Source organism: Ranitomeya imitator, chromosome 2 (assembly GCF_032444005.1).
Source record: "Ranitomeya imitator isolate aRanImi1 chromosome 2, aRanImi1.pri, whole genome shotgun sequence".
NCBI lineage: Eukaryota > Metazoa > Chordata > Amphibia > Anura > Dendrobatidae > Ranitomeya > Ranitomeya imitator.
Genome location: NC_091283.1, coordinates 194,154,331 through 194,177,810, shown reverse-complemented (window position 1 = coordinate 194,177,810; position 23,480 = coordinate 194,154,331). Strand labels below are relative to the sequence as shown.

General features: G+C 43.3%; 1 protein-coding gene across 5 annotated transcripts in view; it reads left to right on the top strand.

Moving 5' to 3' along the window:
- LOC138662619 (spermatid perinuclear RNA-binding protein) overlaps positions 1-23,480 on the top strand; it is a 144,838-nt gene that overhangs the window by 71,870 nt on the left and 49,488 nt on the right. For all 5 annotated transcript variants that reach the window (XM_069748445.1, XM_069748444.1, XM_069748442.1 and 2 more), the window contains 3 exons: positions 7,314-7,528; positions 20,175-20,340; positions 23,240-23,384. In XM_069748445.1, the coding sequence (XP_069604546.1) occupies positions 7,314-7,528; positions 20,175-20,340; positions 23,240-23,384 (526 nt within the window). The remainder of the gene's footprint in view (positions 1-7,313; positions 7,529-20,174; positions 20,341-23,239; positions 23,385-23,480) is intronic.

The window sequence follows — 23,480 nt, the reverse complement described above, 5'->3', positions numbered from 1 at the left end:
GCACATCAGGGGCTCTCGAAACGCAACATGGCATCCCATCTCAATTCCAGTCAATTTTGCATTGAAAAGTCAAATGGCGCTCCTTCGCTTCCGAGCTGTGCCATGCGCCCAAACAGTGGTTTACCCCCACATGTGGGGTATTGGCGTACTCAGGACAAATTGTACAACAATGTTTGGGGTCCATTTTCTCCTGTTACCCTTGGTAAAATAAAACAAATAGGAGCTGAATTAAATTTTTTGTGAAAAAAAGTTAAATGTTCATTTTTATTTAAACATTCAAAAAATTCCTGTGAAGCACCAGAAGGGTTAATAAACTTCTTGAATGTGGTTTTGAGCACCTTGAGGGGTGTAGTTTTTAGAATGGTGTCACACTTGGGTATTTTCTATCATATAGACCCCTCAAAATGACTTCAAATGAGATGTGGTCCCTAAAAAAAAATGGTGTTTTAGAAATGAGAAATTGCTGGTCAAATTTTCACCCTTATAACTCCCTAACAAAAAGAAATTTTGGTTCCAAAATTGTGCTGATGTAAAGTAGACATGTGGGAAATGTTACTAATTAAGTATTTTGTGTGACATATCTCTGTGATTTAATTGCATAAAAATTCAAAGTTGGAAAATTGCGAAATTTTCATAATTATCGCCAAATTTCCGTTTTTTTCACAAATAAACGCAGGTACTATCAAAGAATTTTTACCATTGTCATGAAGTACAATATGTCACGAGAAAACAATGTCAGAATCACTGGGATCCGTTGAAGCGTTCCAGAGTTATAACCTCATAAAGGGACAGTGGTCAGAATTGTAAAAATTGGCCCGGTCATTAACGTGCAAACCACCCTTGGGGGTAAAGGGGTTAAGGAAGTCAAATTAAAAAAAAAAACTTTATTGTAATAATTTCATAAAATCCATTGTGTACTTTACATATAAACACATTGGTATTGATTTATTAAAACCAGTGATTTTTCTTGCCAGCCTTGATGATGGGAATGTACAGACACACCTGATGAGGTGCACCATACGAGAAATCTTACTCTAGTTTCTGACTGGAGTAAGATTTTTAGCATAAGGAACGCCACAGCTCCGGCTCTGGTGTCCCTCCCCGACTCCGGTGTCTCTACCCGGCTCTGGTGTCCCGCTCCCGACTCTGGTGTCCCGCTCCCGGCTCTGGTGTCCCGCTCCTGGCTCTGGTGTCCCTCCCCCAGCTCTGGTGTCCCTCCCCTAACTCTGGTGTCCCTCTCCAGGATACAATTTTGTGTGTTTACTAGAAGAATTGGCACGACTTTTGACCATTATATGATTTGTATCCTGCTTTTTTCACCAGTTTCCCTCTGTGTTAAACCCTTTGCAGTCGTAGACTAGTTACTATGATGCCTCCCATGCCCAGCACACACAGGCATGAGGGATTCCAGCTCTGCTGTTTATATGTATCGGCATGGAGGACATCATACAGTAGTACTGTGTACTGAGCAGTGTAGCTGTGATTCCGCACAAAAACAAATCCAAAAAAGTAGTAATCTTTCATTCTGCTCATCCTCTTTCCCTCTCGATAGACTTCAATAGGTAGCTGGAATCTGTCACTTCAGACAACTTGCAGTCTGTCTTGTTTTGATGGATGCTAGCAATTTTCCAGACTGAGTGATTAGTTGGGAAGGTTAAGAAAGTGGCTCATGAGTGGAGAAAGAGGCATATTTCTCCGAGCTCATATATGAAAAGGGTTTCCAGACTTGTTATATTAATTGGGAAAGGTCATGAAAATCAGATAGGAGGTGGTCCTACAGCCATAACCCCCACCAGTTTTCAGCACCAACCACACGTGGGTGATAACAGAGAACAGAGCTGGAGCTTCACCATGCAGTTGCCATTGCGGAGAACGGCTGCTCAGCCCCTATTCAGATGGCAATGTCCACTGCACAGTAAGTGGAGCTGTGGTGTTCCTGCTATGTACACCATTTATTTTAGGCCGGAGCTTATTAGTGGGGTGCTGGATGTCAGACACCCACCAATCTAATATTGATGACCTTTCTAAGGCTAGATCATCAGCCTGGACAACCCTTTTAAAGGGAATCATTTTTGTTCTCTAATCTGAGAGCTGCATAATGTAGACACTCAGACCCTGATTCCAGCGATTTGTCACTTATGAGTTCAGAGGAGGCAGAACAATCTGTAACTTTATGGGCATGTTGTAGATAGGAAAAGCGGCAGCTGTCAGATATAAAGCCTGTAAAGAAAACTCATTCGTATGCTTGGCTGCAGATCATCGGTGTCTAATCTGAGCCCAAAATCTGCAAAAAGAGAAAAAGCCTACTACATGGTGGCCCATAAATTCAGAATTTTTCCAAAAGTTTGATTAGATTGTGCATCAGAAATTCTGCTGGAGGCTGGCAGCGTTTCTCTGCACGGTGGGAACATGCGTGTGCTTCTCTGTGCACACAGGGTCATTGGAGAAGGACGCGCTGCTTTATGTGATGAGGCAGAGCCACGTTTGCTGCCTCTTCTGCTCGCTGACTACCGGTCTGTACAGACAATAGCGGTGCATGTGTGACCTTGGCGTAGAGGACGGGATATAGACTGCTTCATCCCCTGCTGCACCTTGTGCTGACAGACCACCAGCAGCAGCACCGCAGTGTGACCTCCGGCGTAATAACATTTCCTGCGCACATTGCAGAATCCTGCACGGACCGGTAAATTACATTTAGTGGTAAACCATGAGGCAGCAATTACCATTTGGGTTAAACTCCGCTGCAAAACGTGATTTTACAATCGTTCCTCGATGGTCCCCAGGATTTCTCGGCCCCCGTTGTAAACCAGCCGCATTAAATCTGATTATTTCACTTGGTGCTGGGAGCCGAAGAGATGAATTATTGAACAGCGCGAAAGGAGAATTTAACAAAGACGGTTTTCAGATTGAATGTCACCCGCAGACGGTGCCGCGCTCAAGGTGACTTTCAAAGACTGCCGCAAACCTGATGTGCAGGGTTGGATTATCTTTATTTTATTCTGTTTGTCCTGCCCTTTAGGGGTTAATAAGATCTCTTCCTGCTTTTATTGGGGACATATGCTGGGTTATCCCCACTTTCTAGGGAACGATCGAGCCGTTACTTACCCCCTTCTCTGCCACTTCGTTCTGATGCTTCAGCCCAATTGGTCACCGCCAGTACAAAACTGCAGACATCCAGTCCATCAGTCACTTGAACGCTGCAGCCAGTTACTGGCTGCAGTGGTCCACGTAGACCAGTAATTTGCTGCGCCCCCCATCCAATAAAGAGCAAAGAAAACTTGGCCCTAGAGGAGTAGACAATTTTGGATTTTCAGATTAATAGGATATCACCAGGGGTTTCCCATGGAAGTCAATGGTGAGGTGGCCATGGCCTTTCTATTGACATCTGTGCGGAGCTGTATATTCCATGGAGGGTGGGCATTGCTCCTACTAGATTGCCTATGGGGACCTTTCTCTGGCTTCAGTTTGCAGTGGGTGCTTTATTTGAGAGGGGGGCCAAGTCGTTGTGCAAGGGGCCATATTGCTGTTACACGGAGGGTCTCTGCTGTGTACTTCCCCCCTGCTTCCAATGACAATCCCCATTACATCTATCCGACCTACACTGTCGACCACATAGTCAAACGACCGTAGACAGGATTTCCCCTTGCAGATGCTATTCCCGTTGCGCAGGGGCCAGTAAGCGTGCAAAATTCCGGAAAGCAAAAATCACGGCGATCCATGCTCCTACGCAGCCAGTCCTTAGGTGACGGAGTTCGGGGTATGGTTTCGTAGCGCACGCATTTGGCTCAGACGGCAGACGCTTTTTATTTTGCAGGAATTATGCAAAGTGTATGAAAATTTCGCTGCCGCTTCAGAAACACATCTAAAAGATAGAACAAATATTTGCATGCATTATACTCTAGGACATTCCGGAATCGTAACACATTCGTCACGACTCCTGCAAAATGTTCGTCAGGCACAGAAACCTGGTGCAAAGCGAGAATCTGCATCCGGAAGGCGTCCTGAATACATAGCAGCACTTCAATCCTCTGCAGCCGTCCCTGTGTGAATAGCATTCGCCCTTTCTCCTGCAGACACATCTGCTGAGTCTTTCTCCAGCGTTAAATAAAATATCGGGACTGGGAACGGCGAAGAAGAGAAGCATAAAGAACGTCTGTAATGTCATCGTCTTCACCCCCTATTATCGTATTCACCTGGCCCGTTATACAATGTAATGCCAGCTGCACTTAAAGGACAAGAAAGGCAAAGCGATGGGGTAAAGGGGGAAAGCGAAGGGTAAACTGGCCTCAATATAGATGCATTTATTAGTGCTAGTGGTCTTCTGTACTGTCCGACCTCCTGTCCTTCATCCCTCCGTTCTGCTCTGTACGATGGTGGCCTATTAACGTGCGCTGCAGTGGAAGAATGGAAAATATCTATCTCGTACGCCGAATAGAAGAACCAAACAATCTGCCAACAATCCTACTAAATCGCATCTCGTGGACCAGTGCAGGTCAATGGAGTAAAGAAAGTTACAGCGAGAGAAATAAGTATTGAACACGTCACCAGTTTTCTAAGTAAATGTCTTTATAAAGGCGCCATTGACATGACATTCGCACCAGATGTTGATAACAACCCTGTTTAATCAAAACAGGCAAATAAATCATCCATAGGTATCCATAAATTATGTGTAATAATGAGGAATTACAAAGGGAAAAAGTATTGAACACGCTTCTTGAAATTTATTTAGTATTTCGTACAAAATCCTTTGTGGGTCCTTCTATGAACTCTGAGCTTTAGTTCCTTCCATACATTTTCTATCGGATGCAGGTCGGGTGATCGGCTCGCCATTCTAGCAGCTTTATTTTCTTTCTCTGAAACCAGTTGAGAGTTTCCTTGGCTGTTTGTTTGGGATCATTGTCTTGCTGAAATCTCCACCCTCATTTCATCTTCATCATACTGGTAGATGACAGATCTTTTTATCAAGAATGTCACGCTACACTTGTCCACTTATTCTTCCTTCAATTACATGAAGTTGCCAGTGCTGTAAGCTGAAAATTGTCCCCATAGCCTGTTGTTCCCAACTCCAAAGTTCGCTGCTGGTATGATGCTTTTGGGATTATATGCAGTGCCTTTTGGCCTCCAAACGTGAGCGAGTATACTCGTTATTCGATGTTTCCTGAGCATGCTCCTGTGGTCTCAGAGTATTTTGGCCTGCTCGGAGATTTATTTTATGTCGACACAGCTCCATGATTTGCAGCTGCTAGACAGCCTGAATATATGCAGGGATTGCCTGTTTGTTAGGGAATCCCCACATGCATTCAAGCTGTCTAGCAGCCACAAATCATTCAGCTGCATCAACATAAACGAAATCTCTGAGCATGCCCAATGCTCGGCGACCACCCGAGCATGCTCTGGAAATCTCGAGTAACGCGTATACTCGCTCATCACTAGTATTATGTCATCCAAAGAATTCAATTTTGGTCTCGTGTGACCAGACTATATTCTCCCAGTATTTCACAGGCTTGTCTAAATGTTGTTGAAGCAATCACTAAAACGCACTTGAACATACTTTTTCTTCAGCAATGGAGTCTTGTGTGGTGAGCATGCATACAGGCCATGGAGGTTGTGTGGTGAGCGTGCATACAGACCATGGAAGTTGAGTGCATTAATTATAGTTTTATTTGAAACAATTGTACCTGCTGATTCCAGTTCTTTCTGTAGCTCTCCACAGGTGCTACTTAGCTCTTGCACAACTTTTCTGATAATTCTTTTTACTCCTCTGTCTGAAATCTTGCACCGGGTCGTGGCCGGTTTAGGGTGAAATCATGTTTTTTTTCCACTTCAGGATTGTGCCCCCAACAATGTTCACTAAAACCTTTCGGTAGTTTAAAAATGTATCTGTAACCAATACCACCAGTATGTTTTGCAACAATAAGGTTGTGAAGGTCTTGAGAAAGGTCACTGGTTTTTAGCCATCATGAGATGTTTTCACCTTGGTAATGAGACACCTTTTTATAGGGCCATCAATTGAACTAGCTGATATTTTCCACTAAGCGGCAAGATTGTTTTCAGCTGGTGTAATGATTTTCATGGCTTTTTGCTCCTCTCTTTCTTCATGTGTCCAATACTTTTTACCTATTGGACACATCATTATTTCACATAACTTAATTTATGAAGAAGATCTATTGTGATTTCTGCCTATGTGGATTGCATATGATGTTACCAACATCTGTTGAGAATTTCATATCAGTAGCACCTTTAGAAATGTATGAACTTAGAAAATTGGTGACGCGTTCAATACTTATTTCACCCGCTGTGTTTCCGGTCGATCCCTTTAAAGCTAAGTTCCCACAATTATTTTTTTCTTTTTTTAGCATTTTTGATGCTGCATATATTGGTCTTACAGTCTCAGCAAAGTGTGTTGGACTTATAGGAATCCCATGTCCATTGTGCTTCTTTTAATTTTTTTTTTTACGCAGAGCAAACTGACCTGTGGAGCGCTTTCGATATCCCCAATGTGTCAATTTCTTGTGCGTTTTTTTTTCTACAGTTGGAAGCTTACAAAGAATACTATCTTTTTGAGGCAGCACCTCACAGACAGCAGACACCTTTTATTTGTTAATATATAAATATATTTATATATATATATATATATATATATATATATATATATATTTGTAAACCTCCTTAAAGAGACTTTTCACTAGATTTTTTTATTTTTAATTGAGTGCCTCCTCCAATTGCCACTGCTCCATTGATTATGGAACTGTTTTTCTTTTTATGCTGTGCCCCTCTGATCTGAAGTTATGAACCCTTGTAGAAATTGTGTAAAATTTCTCATTAACCACTGGGCGTAGACCACAGGACTTCTGTGTGAGCATTTACCTTTTCTCCTCTGATGCTGACCAATCAAAACACAGCCACGCCCCCGGAGTGGCTCTGTGGCTCACGCCCAGTTTGTTGAAGGGAAAATTAGCATCATTATTACTAGGGGGCATAATTTTAGAATGGAAGGGCACAGAAAAAAAGAAAAACTGATCCAGAATCAGAGGGGCAGTGGCAATTGGAGGAGGGACTCCGTTTAAATTTAAAAAATCCAGTGAAAAATCCCCTTTAAATTAATGTACTCTGTAGGTGTCTCTACTCATAGGTGTGTCTCATCACTATAGTGGTGGAATATATATATATATATATATATATATATATATATATATATATATATATATATATATATATATATATACACACACACACACATACATACATGTACAGTGTTTGTTTGATTTTCAGAGATGATGAATTATTTCTGATCTTTTTGCATTCCTTCGCAGAGATCCATTCGATCATTTGCTAATGATGACCGCCATGTCATGGCGAAACACTCTACCATATACCCATCTCCAGAAGAGTTGGAGGCTGTCCAGAACATGGTATCCACGGTGGAGTGTGCCCTAAAGCACGTCTCCGATTGGATGGATGAACGCACCAAACCTTCGACAGAAAATGACCTGCAAAGTAAATCAGAAGAAAAGGAAGAAAATGCTGTGTAAGTTGGGTCTGCACTTATCTAAGGGTTACAGAAAAAAAATGACCGTATTTTACGTAAAAGTCAAAGGAAATGAGAGCAATGTCAGATTATTCCTACATTTCCAGTAGGAATAAAGGCAGAATGGTACTGTACAGAATGATAAAATAACAAGTACTAAACAATACAAATATTAAGTACAAGTATTTAGTAGAACAGACTTGGTTGGAGTCTAAAAAAAAAAAAATTGAAGTTTTGCTTTAATTTTTTACGATTTTTGATATTTTTATGGTGTTATCCTTTTAGGTTGGCGGTATAATTTTTTGGGACCCCACCTATAAGGATGAGCACTTGTGATATAAATGGATCAGTATCGTGCATGCTTGACCACTGCTCCACTCAGCCTTTTGGTTGGTTTGCTGTGGAGGGATGGTCTGAGACCCCCTGATTTGTCCAAGTAGATAGGTTTGCTGGAATACCCCTTTTTAGTAACATACATTGGAAAACCGATTTAAAAGAGATTATTTGACCATGTTTGTTTTTTTCTAGCCTATCTAAGAGTGGCATGATGTAGGGTCAGAGACCCTGATTCCAGATATGTGTCACTTAATGGGCTGTTTGCTGCAGTTTTGATAAAACAGGACTTTATCTGTTGCGGATCTTCTAGACTTAGTCCAGGTGATAAAAGTGATGATATCAGAACTACAGCAAGAAGCCCAGTAAGTGACCCAGCACTGGAATTAGAGTCTCTGCCCCTATATTATGGCTCCCTCAGATCGGGAAGAATAAAACCTTAGGGATACATTCCCTATGAAACAATTGGTTCAATAAAAGGAAAGTCTTGAATTTGCTTTTTAAACTACTAAGTTTCATTAATTGCAAAGTGTGTTAAATTTTGTGTTCAGCTGGTCAGTGCACCTGTCCGGCCATGATTTGCATGGGGTTATGTATATTTCTCTTTTGCTTTGCATCTATCCTATTTTTCTAACATGTTCATTTTTGCTTTTGGGCTTTTTTTTTCTAAAAAGGTTTATAGCGAACCATGCATGAAAATGTTATCTCCCATTACACTGACGGACTCTCTGCCACCATCGTTTCATTATGCCATATTATTAGTATTTAATTTCCTTCCTGGCCATGAGAAAACCCAGTATAGACATCAGCCACTTCCACACCACGTCAGAGCAGTGCAGAGATGGAATATTTGCTTCTTAGCAACAGACCTTACAGCGCTGACCGGTCAGCCGGGGCGGCAGCCATCATTGAACTCCGTGTGTTGGCTGTCTGGTGCAGCTAGGCATGAAATCTGTCCAGTCGGACTTTTAATCCTGGGAGTTCAGTGGTTTTCTCCTGCACATTTACATGGTGCCCCCGGGTGCAGTAGAGATTACAGTTAGTTCTCGCTTCTCTGGTAGTAAACACTTCGTCAGAGCTTTGAAAGGATGACTTTGCTATAAAAGGTCTGTCAAAATAAATGTAGTGTCACTTATGGCCGCTGGCAGCGTGTTATGTAGCCCTGTAAACACTCTCCTCCAAATTGAAATTGCAGCAACAAGAAGGTAAAGTTGTGGGATAATTGAAGTCGCAAGATGGATAGTCGTGTTACGGACCTGCCAATGATGAAAAACTGGAAACAAAACTTTTCAATGTATTCAGTCTGGAGTAGCCACGCGCAGGAATCCCCCACGTAAAGGCGATGGCTGCTATCAATGAGGTTTTTAATGGTCGACTGAGGGATGTTCGGCAGCGCCACATTCACTTTGGCTCAGGAATCATCAAGATCCGCTGCTGGCAGCTCACTTTGTAATGACGTTCTCAATGGGAGACAAGTCCAGAGGCGCTGCAGCCATGGGAGCACGTTTAGGCCACACAGGCTGCTCACAGTAGTACGAGCAACATGCGGCCTGGTGTTGTCGTGATGAAAAATGACTCCCGGGACACTTTGGAGAAATGGTCGTACTACTGGTTCCACCACCAATCACTGTAATTCTGAGCTGTTACTGTACCTGGAATGAAGACTATAGAGGTCCGGCTACTGTATCTTATGTCAACCCACACCATAATCCCAGGATTAGGACCAGGCTGAGGTTTCCTCAGGAAGGTTTCTTCATGGTTACCCACGTGGTCTCCAGACCAAATTCAGATTATCATTGTGTACAAGACAATAGTGGGACTGATCGCTGGAGAGGATAGACCTCCATTCCAGCCTCCATTGCCCTCTGATGGTTTGTGTAGACACCTTAGACTTTACGTGATGTCCCATTTCACTTGCATACTAGAACGGATCAATTCAGGACCACCCCAGGCTGCACGTTGCTTGTAACACTGTGAGGCCTAAATGTGGTACAGTGTCCATGGACCAGTCTCCAATCAAGGACATCTGGGATGTCATTTTTGAGCAATTGCAATTTTAGCCGCCAGCAGCGGATTTTGATGATTTGTCCAAGTGCATTCAGCGCAGAATACTCCTCAGACGACCATTGATAGCAGCCAAGACGTGTAAGTGCGGAGATTTCTGCACGTGGCGCTAATACTTGATACTGATTAATTTGAGATGTTTGTTTCCATTTTTTCATCATTTGCACGTCTATCTATCCGGTGATTTCCATAATTTCATGACTTTACCGTCTTGGTTTTGCAATGTTGAGGAGTGTGTGGCATTAAGCTTTAGTCTACTGATGGTCGCATACCTGTATCATCACCAAGGCATTTAGTATTTTTAGGGGGCTTGGAAAACTGAATCGTGCTACACCGATATCAATGTCAGATTCTCAAGGACTACCAACATTTTTGGATAAGAGCCACAAGTTCCAAATGTCACTTTGGAAAAGTTGTTTGGGAACCTAAGGACTTAATCAATCCCTTAAGCTCTTCCCAGGTCAAGTGTAACGGACCTTTTGGAGTTTGTTGCTCCTGCAAAATGGAGACTTAAGTGTCCTTATACAGTGGAAAATGAGGCGTTACCGTACATCCCTTGTCTCACTAGGACAGGCAAAAATAGATATGATCACCAGGCTTTTTTCATGTCCTGAACAGTTTTATCTGTGTACTAGCTGAAGAGCCCGGCGTTGCCTGGGCATAGTAAATATCTGTGGTTAGTTATAGCACCTCACTTGTCTTATTTTCCCATCACGCCTCTCATTTTCCCAATCACATCTTTCATTTTCCCCCTCACACCTCTCATTTTCTCCCTCACTCCTCTCATTCCCCCTTAACACTTGTCATTTCAACCTCACATCTGTCATTTTCTGATCACTCCACTATTTTTCCTCACTCCTCTCATTTTGCACTCACGCCTTTTCATTTTCACCTCACACCTCTCATTTTCACCTCATCACCTCAGTATATACATGTTTGTCATCTCCCTTATATATAGTATACATCTGTATGTCATCTCCTGTATATACTATATACCTGTATGTCATCTCCCCTGTATATAGTATATACTCGCTGTGTGTCATCCCCCCTATATATAGTATATACCTGAATGTCATCTCCTATATATAGTATATACCTGTATGTCATCTCCTCCTGTATATAGTATATACCTGTGTGTCATCTCCCCTGTATATAGTATATATCTGTGTGTCATCTCCTCCTGTATATAGTATATACCTGCATGTCATCTTCTATATATAGCATATACCTGTATGTCATCTCCTCCTGTATATAGTATATACCTGTAGGTCATCTGCTCCTGTATATAGTATATACCTGTGTGTCATCTCCTCCTGTATATAGTATATACCTGTATGTCATCTCCTCCTGTATATATATGTACCTGTATGTCATCTCCTCCTCTATATAGTATATACCTGTGTGTCATCTCTCCTGTATATAGTATATGTATGTGTGTCATCTCCCCTGTATATAGTATATACCTGTGTGTCATCTCCTCCTGTATTAGACCTCGTTCACACGTTATTTGCTTCGTATTTTTACCTCAGTATTTGTAAGATAAATTGGCAGCCTGATAAATCCCGAGCCAACAGGAAGCCCTCTCCCCTGGCAGTATATATTAGCTCACACATACACATAATAGACAGGTCATGTGACTGACAGCTGCCGTATTTCCTAAATGGTACATTTGTTGAAGTTTGTCTGCTTATTAATCAGATTTTTATTTTTGAAGGATAATACCAGACTTGTGTGCGTTTTAGGGCGAGTTTCGTTTGTCAAGTTGTGTGTGTTGAGTTGCGTGTGGCGACATGCATGTAGCGACTTTTGTGAGATGAGTTTTGTGTGGCAACATGCGTGTAGCAACTTTTTGTGTGTGGAGTTGCATGTGACAGGTTAGTGTAGCAAGTTGTGTGCAGCAAGTTTTGCGCATGGCGAGTTTTGCGCGTGGCAAGTTTTATGTGTGGTGCCTTTTGAGTATGTGAAAGTTTTGTGTGAGGCAACTTTTGCATGTGTTGCAACTTTTGTGCATGTGGCAATTTTTCAGCGTGTGCAAGTTTTGCGTGTGGCGAGTTTTCCGTGAGGTGAGTTTTGCACTTGTGGCGAGTTTTGCAAGAGCCTAGTTTTTGCATGTGGTGAGTTCTGCGCGTGGTGAGTTTTGAGCGGCGACTTTTGTGTTTCGACTTTTATGTGGCGAGGTTGGTGTATGTGTGGTGAAATGTGTGCTGAGGGTGGTATATGTGTTCAAGCATGTGGTAGTGTGTGGCGCATTTTGTGTGTGTGTTCATATCCCCGTGTGTGGTGAGTATCCCATGTCGGGGCCCCACCTTAGCAACTGTACGGTATATATTCTTTGGCGCCATCGCTCTCATTCTTTAAGTCCCCCTTGTTCACATCTGGCAGCTGTCAATTTGCCTCCTACACTTTTCCTTTCATTTTTTCGCATTATGTAGATAGGAGCAAAATTGTTTGGTGAATTGGAAAGCGCGGGGTTAAAATTTCACCTCACAACATAGCCTATGACGCTGTCGGGGTTCAGACGTGTGACTGTGCAAAATTTTGTAGCTGTAGCTGCGACGCCTCCAACACTTTTCCTTTCACTTCTTTCCCCATTATGTAGATAGGGGCAAAATTGTTTGGTGAATTGGAACGCGCGGGGTTAAAATTTCGCCTCACAACATAGCCTATGACGCTCTCTGGGTCCAGACGTGTGACTGCAAAATTTTGTGGCTGTAGCTGCGACGGTGCAGATGCCAATCCCGGACACACACACACACACACACACACACACACACACACACACACACACACATTCAGCTTTATATATTAGATATGAGTGGTGCGTTATATGTATATTATAGGAATACTAGGTAATAACATTTATAAGAAATATACAGTGGGGAAAATAAGTATTTGTTACTCTGCCAATTTTGCAAGTTTTCCCACCTACAAATAATGGAAAGGTCTGTAATTTGTATCGTAGGTACACTTCACCTGTGAGAGACAGAATCTAACAATAAAAACCAGAAAATCACATTGTATGTTATTGCATGAAATAAGTATTTGATCACCGACCAATCACCAAGAATTCTGTCTCTCACAGACCTGTTAGTCTTTCTGTAAGAAGCCTCCTCTTCTGTATTCATTACCTGAATTAATTCCACCTGTTTGACCTCGTTACTTGTATAAAAGACCCCTGTCCACACACTCAATCACTTGACAACCTCTCCACCATGGCCAAGATCAAAGAGCTGTCTAAGGACACCAGGGACAAAATTATAGACCTGTGCTGGGATGGGCTACAGACAATAGGCAAGCAGCTGGGTGAGAAGGCAACAACTGTTAGCGCAATTGTTAGAAAATGGAAGAAACATTTGTCTCCATGCAAAATCTTGCCTCATTGGGTAAGGCTGATTCTAAGAAAGAACAGGAATGCGCCCAGAACTGCACGGGAGGACCTGGTCAATGACCTGAAGAGAGCTGGGACCACAATCTCAAATAGTACCGTTAGTAACACACTACGCCGTCATGGATTATAATCCTGCAGGGCACGCAAGGTCCCCCTGCTCACGCCAGCACATGTCCAGGCCCATTTGAAGTTCGTCAATGACCATCTGGATGATCCTGAGGAGGCATGGGAGAAGGTCATTTGGTCAGATGAGACCAAAATAGAACTTTCTGTTTCAACTCCACTCGCCGTGTTTGGTGGAAGAAGAGGGATGAGTACAACCTCAAGAACACCCTCCCAACCGCGAAGCATGGTGTTGGGAAAAAAAATCATACTTTTGGGGTGCTTTTCTGCAAATGGGGCAGGACAACTGCACCGTATTTAAGGGAGGATGGAAGGGGTCAGGTATCACAAGATTTTGGCTAACAACCTCCTTCCTCAGTTAAGAGCATTGAAGATGGTTCGTGGCTCGGTCTTCCAGCACGACAATGGCCCGAAACACACAGCCAGGACAACTAAGGAGTGGCTCCATAAGAAGCATCTCAAGGTCCTGGAGTGGCCTAGCCAGTCTCCAGACCTGAACCCAATAGAAAATCTTTGGAGGGAGCTGAAACTCAATGTTGCCCAGCGACATCCCTGAAACCTGAAAGATCTGGAGAAGATCTGTATGGAGGAGTGGGCCAAAATCCCTTCTGCAGTGTGTGCAGACGTGGTCAAGAACTACAGGAAACGTCTGACCTCTGTAATTACAAACAAAGGTTCCTGTACCAAATATTAAGTTATGTTTTTCTATTGTATCAACTTATTTCATGCAATAAAATGCAAATTAAAGGGATCCTGTCACCCCCAAAATCGATGATGAGGTAAGCCCACTGTCATTAGGGGCTTTTCTACAGCATTCTGTAATGCTGTAGATAAGCCCCCGATGTTACCTGAAAGAGGAGAAAAAGAGGTTAGATTATACTCACCCAGTGGCGGTCCTGGTCCGGTCCGATGGGTGTCTCAGGTCCGCTCCGGCGCCTCCTATCTTCATTCCATGACGTCCTCTTCTGGTCTTCATGTTGCGGCTCCAGCGCAGGCGTACTGATTTGCCATTTTTATCGGGCTTCTGACCTTTCCGGCGCCTGCGCACTGCAGTAATTTGCTCTGCCCTCAACCGGGCAGAGAATTACGTCTGCGCCGGAGCCGCGGCGTGAAGACAAGAAGAGGACGTCATCGTAAGAAGATGGGAGGCCCCGGACTGCGACACCCATTGCATCCGGACCGCCCCTGGGTGAGTATAATCTAACGTCTTTTTCTCCTCTTTCAGGTAACATCGGGGGCTTATCTACAGCATTACAGAATGCATTACAGAATGCTGTATATAAGCCCCTGATGACGGTGGGCTTACCTCACCATCAATTTTGGGGGTGACCGATCCCCTTTAATTATGTAAAAATCATACAACGTGATTTCTGTTTTTTGTTTTTTTTTTTGGATTCTGTCTCTCACAGGTGAAGTGTGCCTACGATAAGAATTACAGACCTCTCCATTCTTTGTAGGTGAGAAGTCTTGCAAAACCGGCAGAGTATCAAATACTTGTTCTCCCCACTGTATATACAATGTTTTATTTTCAATGGGAAATAACATGATTGGAAACTTGTTAATTTTCATGAGAAAATGAGAAGCTTTGGAGCCCACGATTTCCAGATATTATTAGTTTCTTCTAATGTAAGTCCCTCGCCGCCCTTTATAGCGGATCCATCACTAGATTTCACAATATACCTGTCGTGACTCTCGGCTCCGCGTTTACTGCCGCCTACATTTACACAATTGTGCAATAAGATGATTTTCTTTTCGAGGCCCATAATGTATTCCAGATACTCCATTCAACGGTTGTCACAAAGATACAAGGATATGGCAGCAATCTTTCACTTAGAACACCCTCATTGTGATTTCTGACTAAAGGGGTACATATTTTTCTATCTTGACTTGAACATTCCTGCAAAAATTACGTGTTTACCTATTTCATCTTGACGGGAGCAGAGATGCACATGCCAGACCTTCTCTCCATTCATTGTCTATGGGTCTGCCGGACGCAGCTGAAAATTTGCATAAAAAAAAAAGCTGCAAAAACGCCTAGTGTGACGCCTACCAATTTCAGCCTCATCAACCTCTTTGGAAAATGCTTTAAAGAGAACCTATCGCCTCCTAGAAAACTTGAAAATACCCAAATACCCAATTTTTCTAAAATATATATGATGTGGTGGAAAAAATCTCATCTAATTTAGGGATAAAAAAAAACTGTCCCTTTTAAGAAAGATTAGACAAAATCTGCTTCTCCACTGTCTCACTATTGTGACAGCTTTATGAGACTTCTTGCCTTTGAGCTGGAAGATACCACTCTGTATGGGGGAAACTAGGAGTGTGCAGCATGCGAATACAGGGAAGATCTGTGCTGTGGATGACTTCATGTTGGATGTAGTTATGTAAGATGTATTCCTGTGTATTATGGAGCAGCAGGGGGAAAGGAGGAGGCAAGAAGTCGCAACAACAACGGTAAATCCTTTCACCTCTTACTGTCAGTTCTTGGCTTCCTTTTCATCATTTATTGTTAGTACATCCCAGTGTAATATTAAGAGCCAACCTCAGATTTATTAATGATACGTATTCGAGAAAAGACTTAGGCCATGTGCACACGATGCGGATTTAGTGCGGATCCGCAGCGGATTTTTCAGCGCAGAAACGCTGCAGATCCGCACTGTGATTCACAGTACAATGTAAATAAAAAAAAAAATAAAGCTGTGCAGATGGTGCGGAAAAATCCGTGCGGAAACGCTGCGGATTTAAAAGAAGTGCATGTCACTTCTTTTGTGCGGATCTGCAGCGTTTCTGCACCCTTCCATTAAAGAAATCCGCAGGGGTAAAAACCACAGAAAATCCGCACAAAATCAGCATCAGTTCTGCATAAAAACTGCACAAAATCCGCGGCAAATCTGCACCTGCGGATTCTGCCAGGAGATCCGGATTTTGTGCAGAAAATTCTGCACTCCATTCCGCAACGTTGGCACATAGCCTTAGAATTCCATCTGCTGACACTTTTTATGATTTTCTCAAAAATACGGTAAGTCTACTTTAAGTCATCTTTTTCTCCTTTTAATCAGGGGTATCTGCTCCTACAATGTTTTACTAGTTCTGAATCTCAGTAGGGAAAGATGTATGACCAAGTATAGCGTGCAAAAGTGAAAATTACATTTGCATGTAGACCTTGGTGAAAAACTGTCTATTGACTTTCATCATATTTAGAAGTGTTTTAGACATTTTCTGTGCTCTCGCCCCAAAGAACTGATCAGACAGCAAAAAAAAAGCTCTTTTCTCTCCCCCCACCCCCACCCCCCCCAAGGAACTGCTCAGGCAGCAAGAAAGCATGTGTTGAAGTTTGGAAGTGCATTGGGGCTTCACGATGCACTTGTAGCTTCTCAGCCTCCCGCTGTATTTCCAATTTACAGTGCATCACATTGACAGCTCAGTGGCCAAGTACCAAAGCAGACATGTCAATCAGCCAGGAGACGGTGCCGCTAGTTAGGGAATACAGGGTTAGGGTGCAGTCAGACAGCCGCATAGATCCTAAGGCAGTGCACAGACTGGCTGGCAGCTTTGCTGAGCGTGACAGCTGCATACAAATACCTGAATCTGTCACGCTCGGGTCAGGAGAGCCACCGACCAGTCTATGCACTGCGTTCCGATCTCAGTCCGATTTATACGGCCGTCTGATCGCACCCTAAGGCTGAGAGGCGGTAAGTGCATCGTCACGCCCCAATGCACTTCCAAACACTGCTTTAAAACACAATTCCTGGCAACTGGATCGTTACTTTGGGGTCCTAAAGGGATCAGCTGGTTTATCTTTTAAAGAGCTACACGGTCTTTAATGGTTTGGAGGGGAGGAGAGGTAAACGTTTTTGACAGGTTCCCTTTAAAGGGTTTAATAAATGTTTTAATTGCCGCTCGGTTGATTTCCCAGGCAAATAATTATGTATGTATATATTTTTTGTGTGCGTGTTTATTTTGCATTACTAAATAAATGTTAATATGCCTGGCTGCGAGTCGCTCATCTCTGTGCCTAAGTGAGGGACATTGCTGAGCCAGCAGACGCGCGTCTAGGCTTCGTGTACTTAGAGGCGTCCTCACGCTGCGCTTCCTGCAGACTAAGCACTATCCACCTCGCGAGCAGCCTATTATTCAGAGCGCAGGTAGAATGATCTTCCCAGTGGGATTTAGTAACCCTCTGCAATCTCTCAACTTGAAATAAATGCCAGTCTCACAGATGGCGGCGCTCCTGTTTACAGTTTGGCTTCTTTGCCGCTCCTTTTGTCCGTGTAATCCCTCCGAGCCGGCCCCGCACTCCGCTCATTTTAATGACTGCTCTCACAATAGTCAGAGAGGTTATTATCCTCCTTTATGGACCCAGCTCCTTCCTAAATTCAGGACTCTCTGCAGACGGCTTTAAGAATGCAAAAAAAGGGAAACAAATACTGACAAATTCAGCAATGAGCGCTCGGAGTGGTGTGCGCCATTTTCAGGATCATTTTAGGTCTCGACACACCGGTGTATAAATAGATGAGTCCCTCGCCCCCGGCACTGATTAGTGTGCATCTCTATGCGGAGCTTCATGTGCTCACTCGTCCCCCAGAGGATTGTTGGCACTGATGTATATGAGGTGTATACTGCACCGACATGCTACAAAGCCGTCCAGTGCCATTAACACGTCCTGACGATAGAAAGTCACTTTCTGATGCCACAACTGGATGCTGTAGATGAGCTGCACTTTTCTGGGAAGTTTCCTTTCCCGTGTTACCTTTCATCAAGATGTTCTGCAGCAGCAGAGGTGTAATATAAGAAATAATAAATGCTATGAATAAAAAAAATCTAGAAATCATCTTACAGTTTCATGTCCTTTAGCTTTGTTTAAGGAACCCCTCAATGACCTCTAGGCTTCTCATAATTTTCGGTAGGGTGGACGGTATCCTATTTACTAAAGTGGCGATAAATAGGTTACCGCATCGATGGAGGAGTGATCGCGAGTGTCAGAACGGGACACTTTCATCCTCATTAGAATACAGTGGTAGTGCGCATGCCCGGCTAGCGGCACTATTCATCCCCTATGGGGCTGCCCAAATCAGCAACGCCATAGGGAATGGATGAAGGGGTGATCGGACTTGCGTACCACCACACCATTACAACGGGGATAAAATAGCCCCGTCTAGTGCAGGTACAAGATCTTGGACACCTACCAATCCATATTTCATCACCTACCCACTTGTTTTCACTGGACAACCCCTTTAAAAAAATATATTTTTTGCTCCTCCCTTGGTCCATATAGCCCCTCAGTTAGTGGCTGCCTGTAGACGCACAGTACATATAGCAAATTAGCAGCAAATTGCCATTCCTGATTCAAGCCCACAAGTCAACATTTGAACCTACAGGCAGACTTTCCATGGAGGTTGGGTGGTCCTCGCCAGCATTGAGTCAGCTTACTACTTCTCGGAGAAGATTTACTCATTTGCATGGTCCAATCCCAGGGTGCATTGCCTTGGCTTGCCCAGGGCTCCGTTCCACTGCTGTGGACAGTGATTGGCCTTACCCAGTCACATGGTGATCCACGTCACTGATGTCACATCCGCTGCCCCCATGTGACAGCATGAGGCCAATCACGGATGAACCAAAGACTGGCATGGAGGACTGGGGTCCTGGGGAGGCGGTGTAAGGACAGGAGAGAATAAAGTCATTTTATTACTGTTTTTTTCATCGCTTCCTGTCATTTATAATGCTTATTGATAGACATTAGAACAAAATAAACATCTTTCCAAGGCCGGCAGACACTTTTGATTTGGACCAATTTTTCTCCGAGGTTCTGTTTGTTAATGGCCACAGTGCGATTGTGCACCTACACGCTGCACTTATACCAACCTGTGCTGCAGCTCTTTTCTTTGGTTTTGCCTTAGTTTTTTGTACTTTGTACGTACCTTTTTGGGCTTCCCATGGGCAGGTGGTTAAACAGTCAGGCCTGGGTCACACTCTGCCCCCATCTATTGAGGCCTGCTGGCACATAGAGAGGTTTAATACTAGAGATAGGACCGTCCCGATGGGGTCACCTTGTCGTGGCTGATGGCTTTTGCACTTTTTTGATCAAAGCATTATCAGCTATATTATTTACATGTATTACTATTTACTTACTGCAGGGTATTCGCTCATTTTTTTTTTTAATCCTAGGTTATGTTTAATGGTCACAGTGACAATGTGACCCTACACACTGTGCTCCAGCTCACTACTTTGGTTCTCTTATTCTTTTTTCATAACTCAATAGTATACATCATAATAATAAGCTTTGTTATATTTATTATTGGAGAACTCGGCTTCTTTCTCACCCTGGACGGATCATTTATTCTAAGTTCAGTGGTAAATGAGTCTTAAGTGAATGCAGGTGCTTCCATCACTGAGATGGGAGATGACAGTCGGAGCTCATAGAGTTCTATGGAGAGGTCTCTGCGGAATATCTGTGAATTCCGCTAGCTCCGCCCCTCTTCATAGACATTTATACGCACCAACTGCCATCTCCTATTTCAGGAATGGGAAATTGTGTCTTCACTGACTACAGATTCACCCATTAATTGCAGATGATCAGTCCAGGAGGAGAAAGAGGCGGATTTCTCTGATGAGCTATATTATAAAGTTTCCTATTTTCATGTGCCCTATTCAGTTATTAAATAACGGTGAATCTCTACTCATTGGCTCTCTGCGAATCCGCCGCTGTGATTGTCTGATCCCACTCTGCTTGTTTTTCAGGGATGAGAGTGGTCGGGTGCTGTGTGGAGTCATGAGAATTGGCCTCGTTGCCAAAGGCTTACTCATTAAAGACGATATGGAGCTGGAGCTGGTTCTCCTGTGTAAGGAGAAACCAACAGAGAGCTTATTAGTAACAGTCCGTGAAAATCTCCCTCTGCAGATCCAGGTGAGGACCATATCAGCCGGCAACGGAATTATTAATAATGTTTTATTATAAATAGGACCGAGTTCACATTAGTCATTTCACTTTTTTTTTGGTCTTTATGACAGCAAGATTAACACAGTCCCAATAAGTCAATGGGATCCATTAAGATGGTAGAGGGACTAAGGTTTTACTCTCATTGCAATCAGGTTTTATTTAATTTTTATTATTCATGCTCAACGATTTCTCTAGATGAAAAATATAATGTATTAATGCGTACAAAGTGCAAAAATAAAATACTTATCTCATTGAATTAAAGAGGTCGCCCCTTTTCAAAAAACTTTGTTGAGGTCCAGCGCTGTGTCTCTTTTTTTTTGCAATGAGCATAACCTGTAGGCAGACTATTTTCTGAAATAGGGGCAACGTCTGTAAGAAAAGTGCCCCAATATCAGCTCCCTTTGGCTTGGTTCCCACACAGGAGATCAGTGATGTGTATAAAGTGGCTGATTTCTGTCGCTAAGATACTGAAATATCCGTCTTATATAATTAGAATATGTAAGATTACTACTGAAGAGCCTACACAGACGGTTACAGCTTTACTTTGGCAAGGAGCTGCCAGAGGAACAAGCAGGATTCAGAAACGGCAGGGGAACAAGAGATGTGATTGCTAACATTAGATGGAGAATGGAGAAGGCCAAAGAATACAACCAGAAGATCCGTTTTTGCTCCATCAACTACAGCAAAGCCTTTGACCTTGTTGATCACCAGAAACTTTGGAATACCTTGAAGGATGTGGGTGCATCAAACTATCTGATCAGCCTCATTTGGAACCTTTACATCAACCAAGAAGCAACAGTCCAAACGGAACACGGTGACCCGGCATGGTCAAAGTAGAGCAAGGCTGCATGCTGTCACTATTTCTCTTCAATTTATTAATATATAGAAGTTGTTTTCAGGAAGGCTGGACTTGCCAGAAAAGCGTAGATGGAAAGAAGGACTTATTACTGAGTGTCAAGGTGGAAAGCTCGAACTGGGACTGGTGCTCAACACAAAGAAGACGGAGATATTGACTACTGCCAGGTTCAGCTGGGACACATTTGAGATGGACGGAAAGAAGTTGTAAAGGGCTTCAACCTACTGGGATCGATGATCACGCAAGATGCAGCAAAGACACCGGAAGTCAATAGGAGAATGGGCAAATCAACAATGAAGTTACTGGTCAAGGTCTTCAAATCGAGGAACATTTCACAGGTGATGAAGATACTGCTCGTACATTGTCCGGTCTTTTCTGTGGTGACATATGGATACTAAACCTGGATGGAAAAAAAAGACAGAAGAAGAATTGATGCCTTGGAAATGTTGTGCTGGAGAAGGATGTTATCAACACCATGGATGGTAAGAAGAACAAACTAATCAGTCTAGGAACAAATCAGGCCAGACATGTCTCTCGAAGCAAGGATCACCAAGCTGCGACTTGCCTGCTCAGGACACATCAATCTGGAGAAGGACATCATGGTCGGAAGAATAGAAGGAACATGGTGAAGAGGAAAACCAGCAACCCAATGGCGTGATACAATCAAGATAACGGTGGAGAAGACCCTGTTGGACCTACCTAGGCTTGCACAAGGTTGATCTTCCTACGGAGCACTCATCAAGTCGCCACGTCGATACAAAGGCCATTAAAAAAAGAGAGAGAAAAACCAGCCAGCCAGCTCCCTTCCTCCACTAACTGATGGCCTCTGTCCTGTGTCGCCATCCTCAGCGATGTACGTACAGCTTGTATAGTTTGGTTTAGAAAATAATCGCATTCCCCTTAAAACAAACCTGGAGCCTCCTTTGTACTAAATTGTGCTGTTCTTCTGTTTTTCCTCCTGGGAACAAATGACGTAATTGAAAACGTCCATTACAATTCTTCCCGTCAGTAAGCTGAATCTCTACACAGTGTGTATCCTTGTATAGTTTGTAGGTAAAAATCACGTCAACGAAGAGATTGGTGACATCTGTTGCAGATTTCAGCTTTCAGCAGAATCATGAGAACTTAGAAATTATGGAAGAATTATCTGTTTTACTTGGGAAATACAGCAACCAATATTTACATCACCACAACATGGAGGATTACAGGAAGAGAACAGATCCAGAGAGGTCACACAGTGCAGTATTAAAGGAGTCTGTCAGCAAGTTTGTTCTATGTAACATGAGAGCAGCATGATGTAGGGAGAGAGACTCTGATTCTAGTGATGTATCACTTACTGGGCTCCTTGCTGTCATTTTGATAAAAATCCCAATTTTCTCTGCTGCAGATCTTGCAGTTCTCTAAATGCTGAGCTGTGAATAGCCCCACCCATACCACTGATTGGCCACTTTCTATTTACACTGTGCATAGGCAAAAATCTGCCAATCAGTGGTGTGGGCTGCTTTAAACAGAGCTCAGCATACAGAGAACTGTTAGATCTGCTACAGAGAAAACAGAGATTATATCAAAATTGGAGCAAGCAGCCCAGTAAGTGACACATCGCTGGAATGAGGGCCTCTGCCTCTACAACATAGTGATCTCAGATTATATAGCAAAAACATGCTTACAGATTCCCTTTAACAAACTCTAGCAGTTAAAACCACTCAATATGGTTCCCACAGCCCAAGCCTGCAGCTGTTGTACTGTTCCAGGATGAATAACAGAGGAACGCAGCTTGTTTATAAAAACGTTTGTTCTATGGGAAATGTAAATATTAACCTAAACGGACATGTTAGTAGAGCTCACCAATAAACTCCAGTCTGTGCCGATTCCCCCTTCCCACCAGAGCTGCCGTCATGTCTCCATAGCTTGCTAGCGCTGTTCTATCTTGCCCGGCGTCCGCGCCTTTTGATCCTTCTCGCTGCCGGTAGGCGTTGTTTGAGTGGTTTAACCTCCTTTCTTCTTATTCAGAAACTGACGGAGGAGGCGTACCAGGTGGAACACTCCATGGAGGACGCATCCATGATCATACAGAACTCAAAGGAGCCCAAGCTAACCCTTAAAGTGATCCTGACGTCTCCCGCGTTCCGTGAAGAGGAGGAGCGAGCGGGTGAAGGTACTTGGGCTTTCTTCTGTCGGGTGGTCTAGCGCTTAGAGGTCCATCCTGTCGCCTGCTTTCCTTCTTCCTCCTCCTACGGTCTCTGAGATGCAC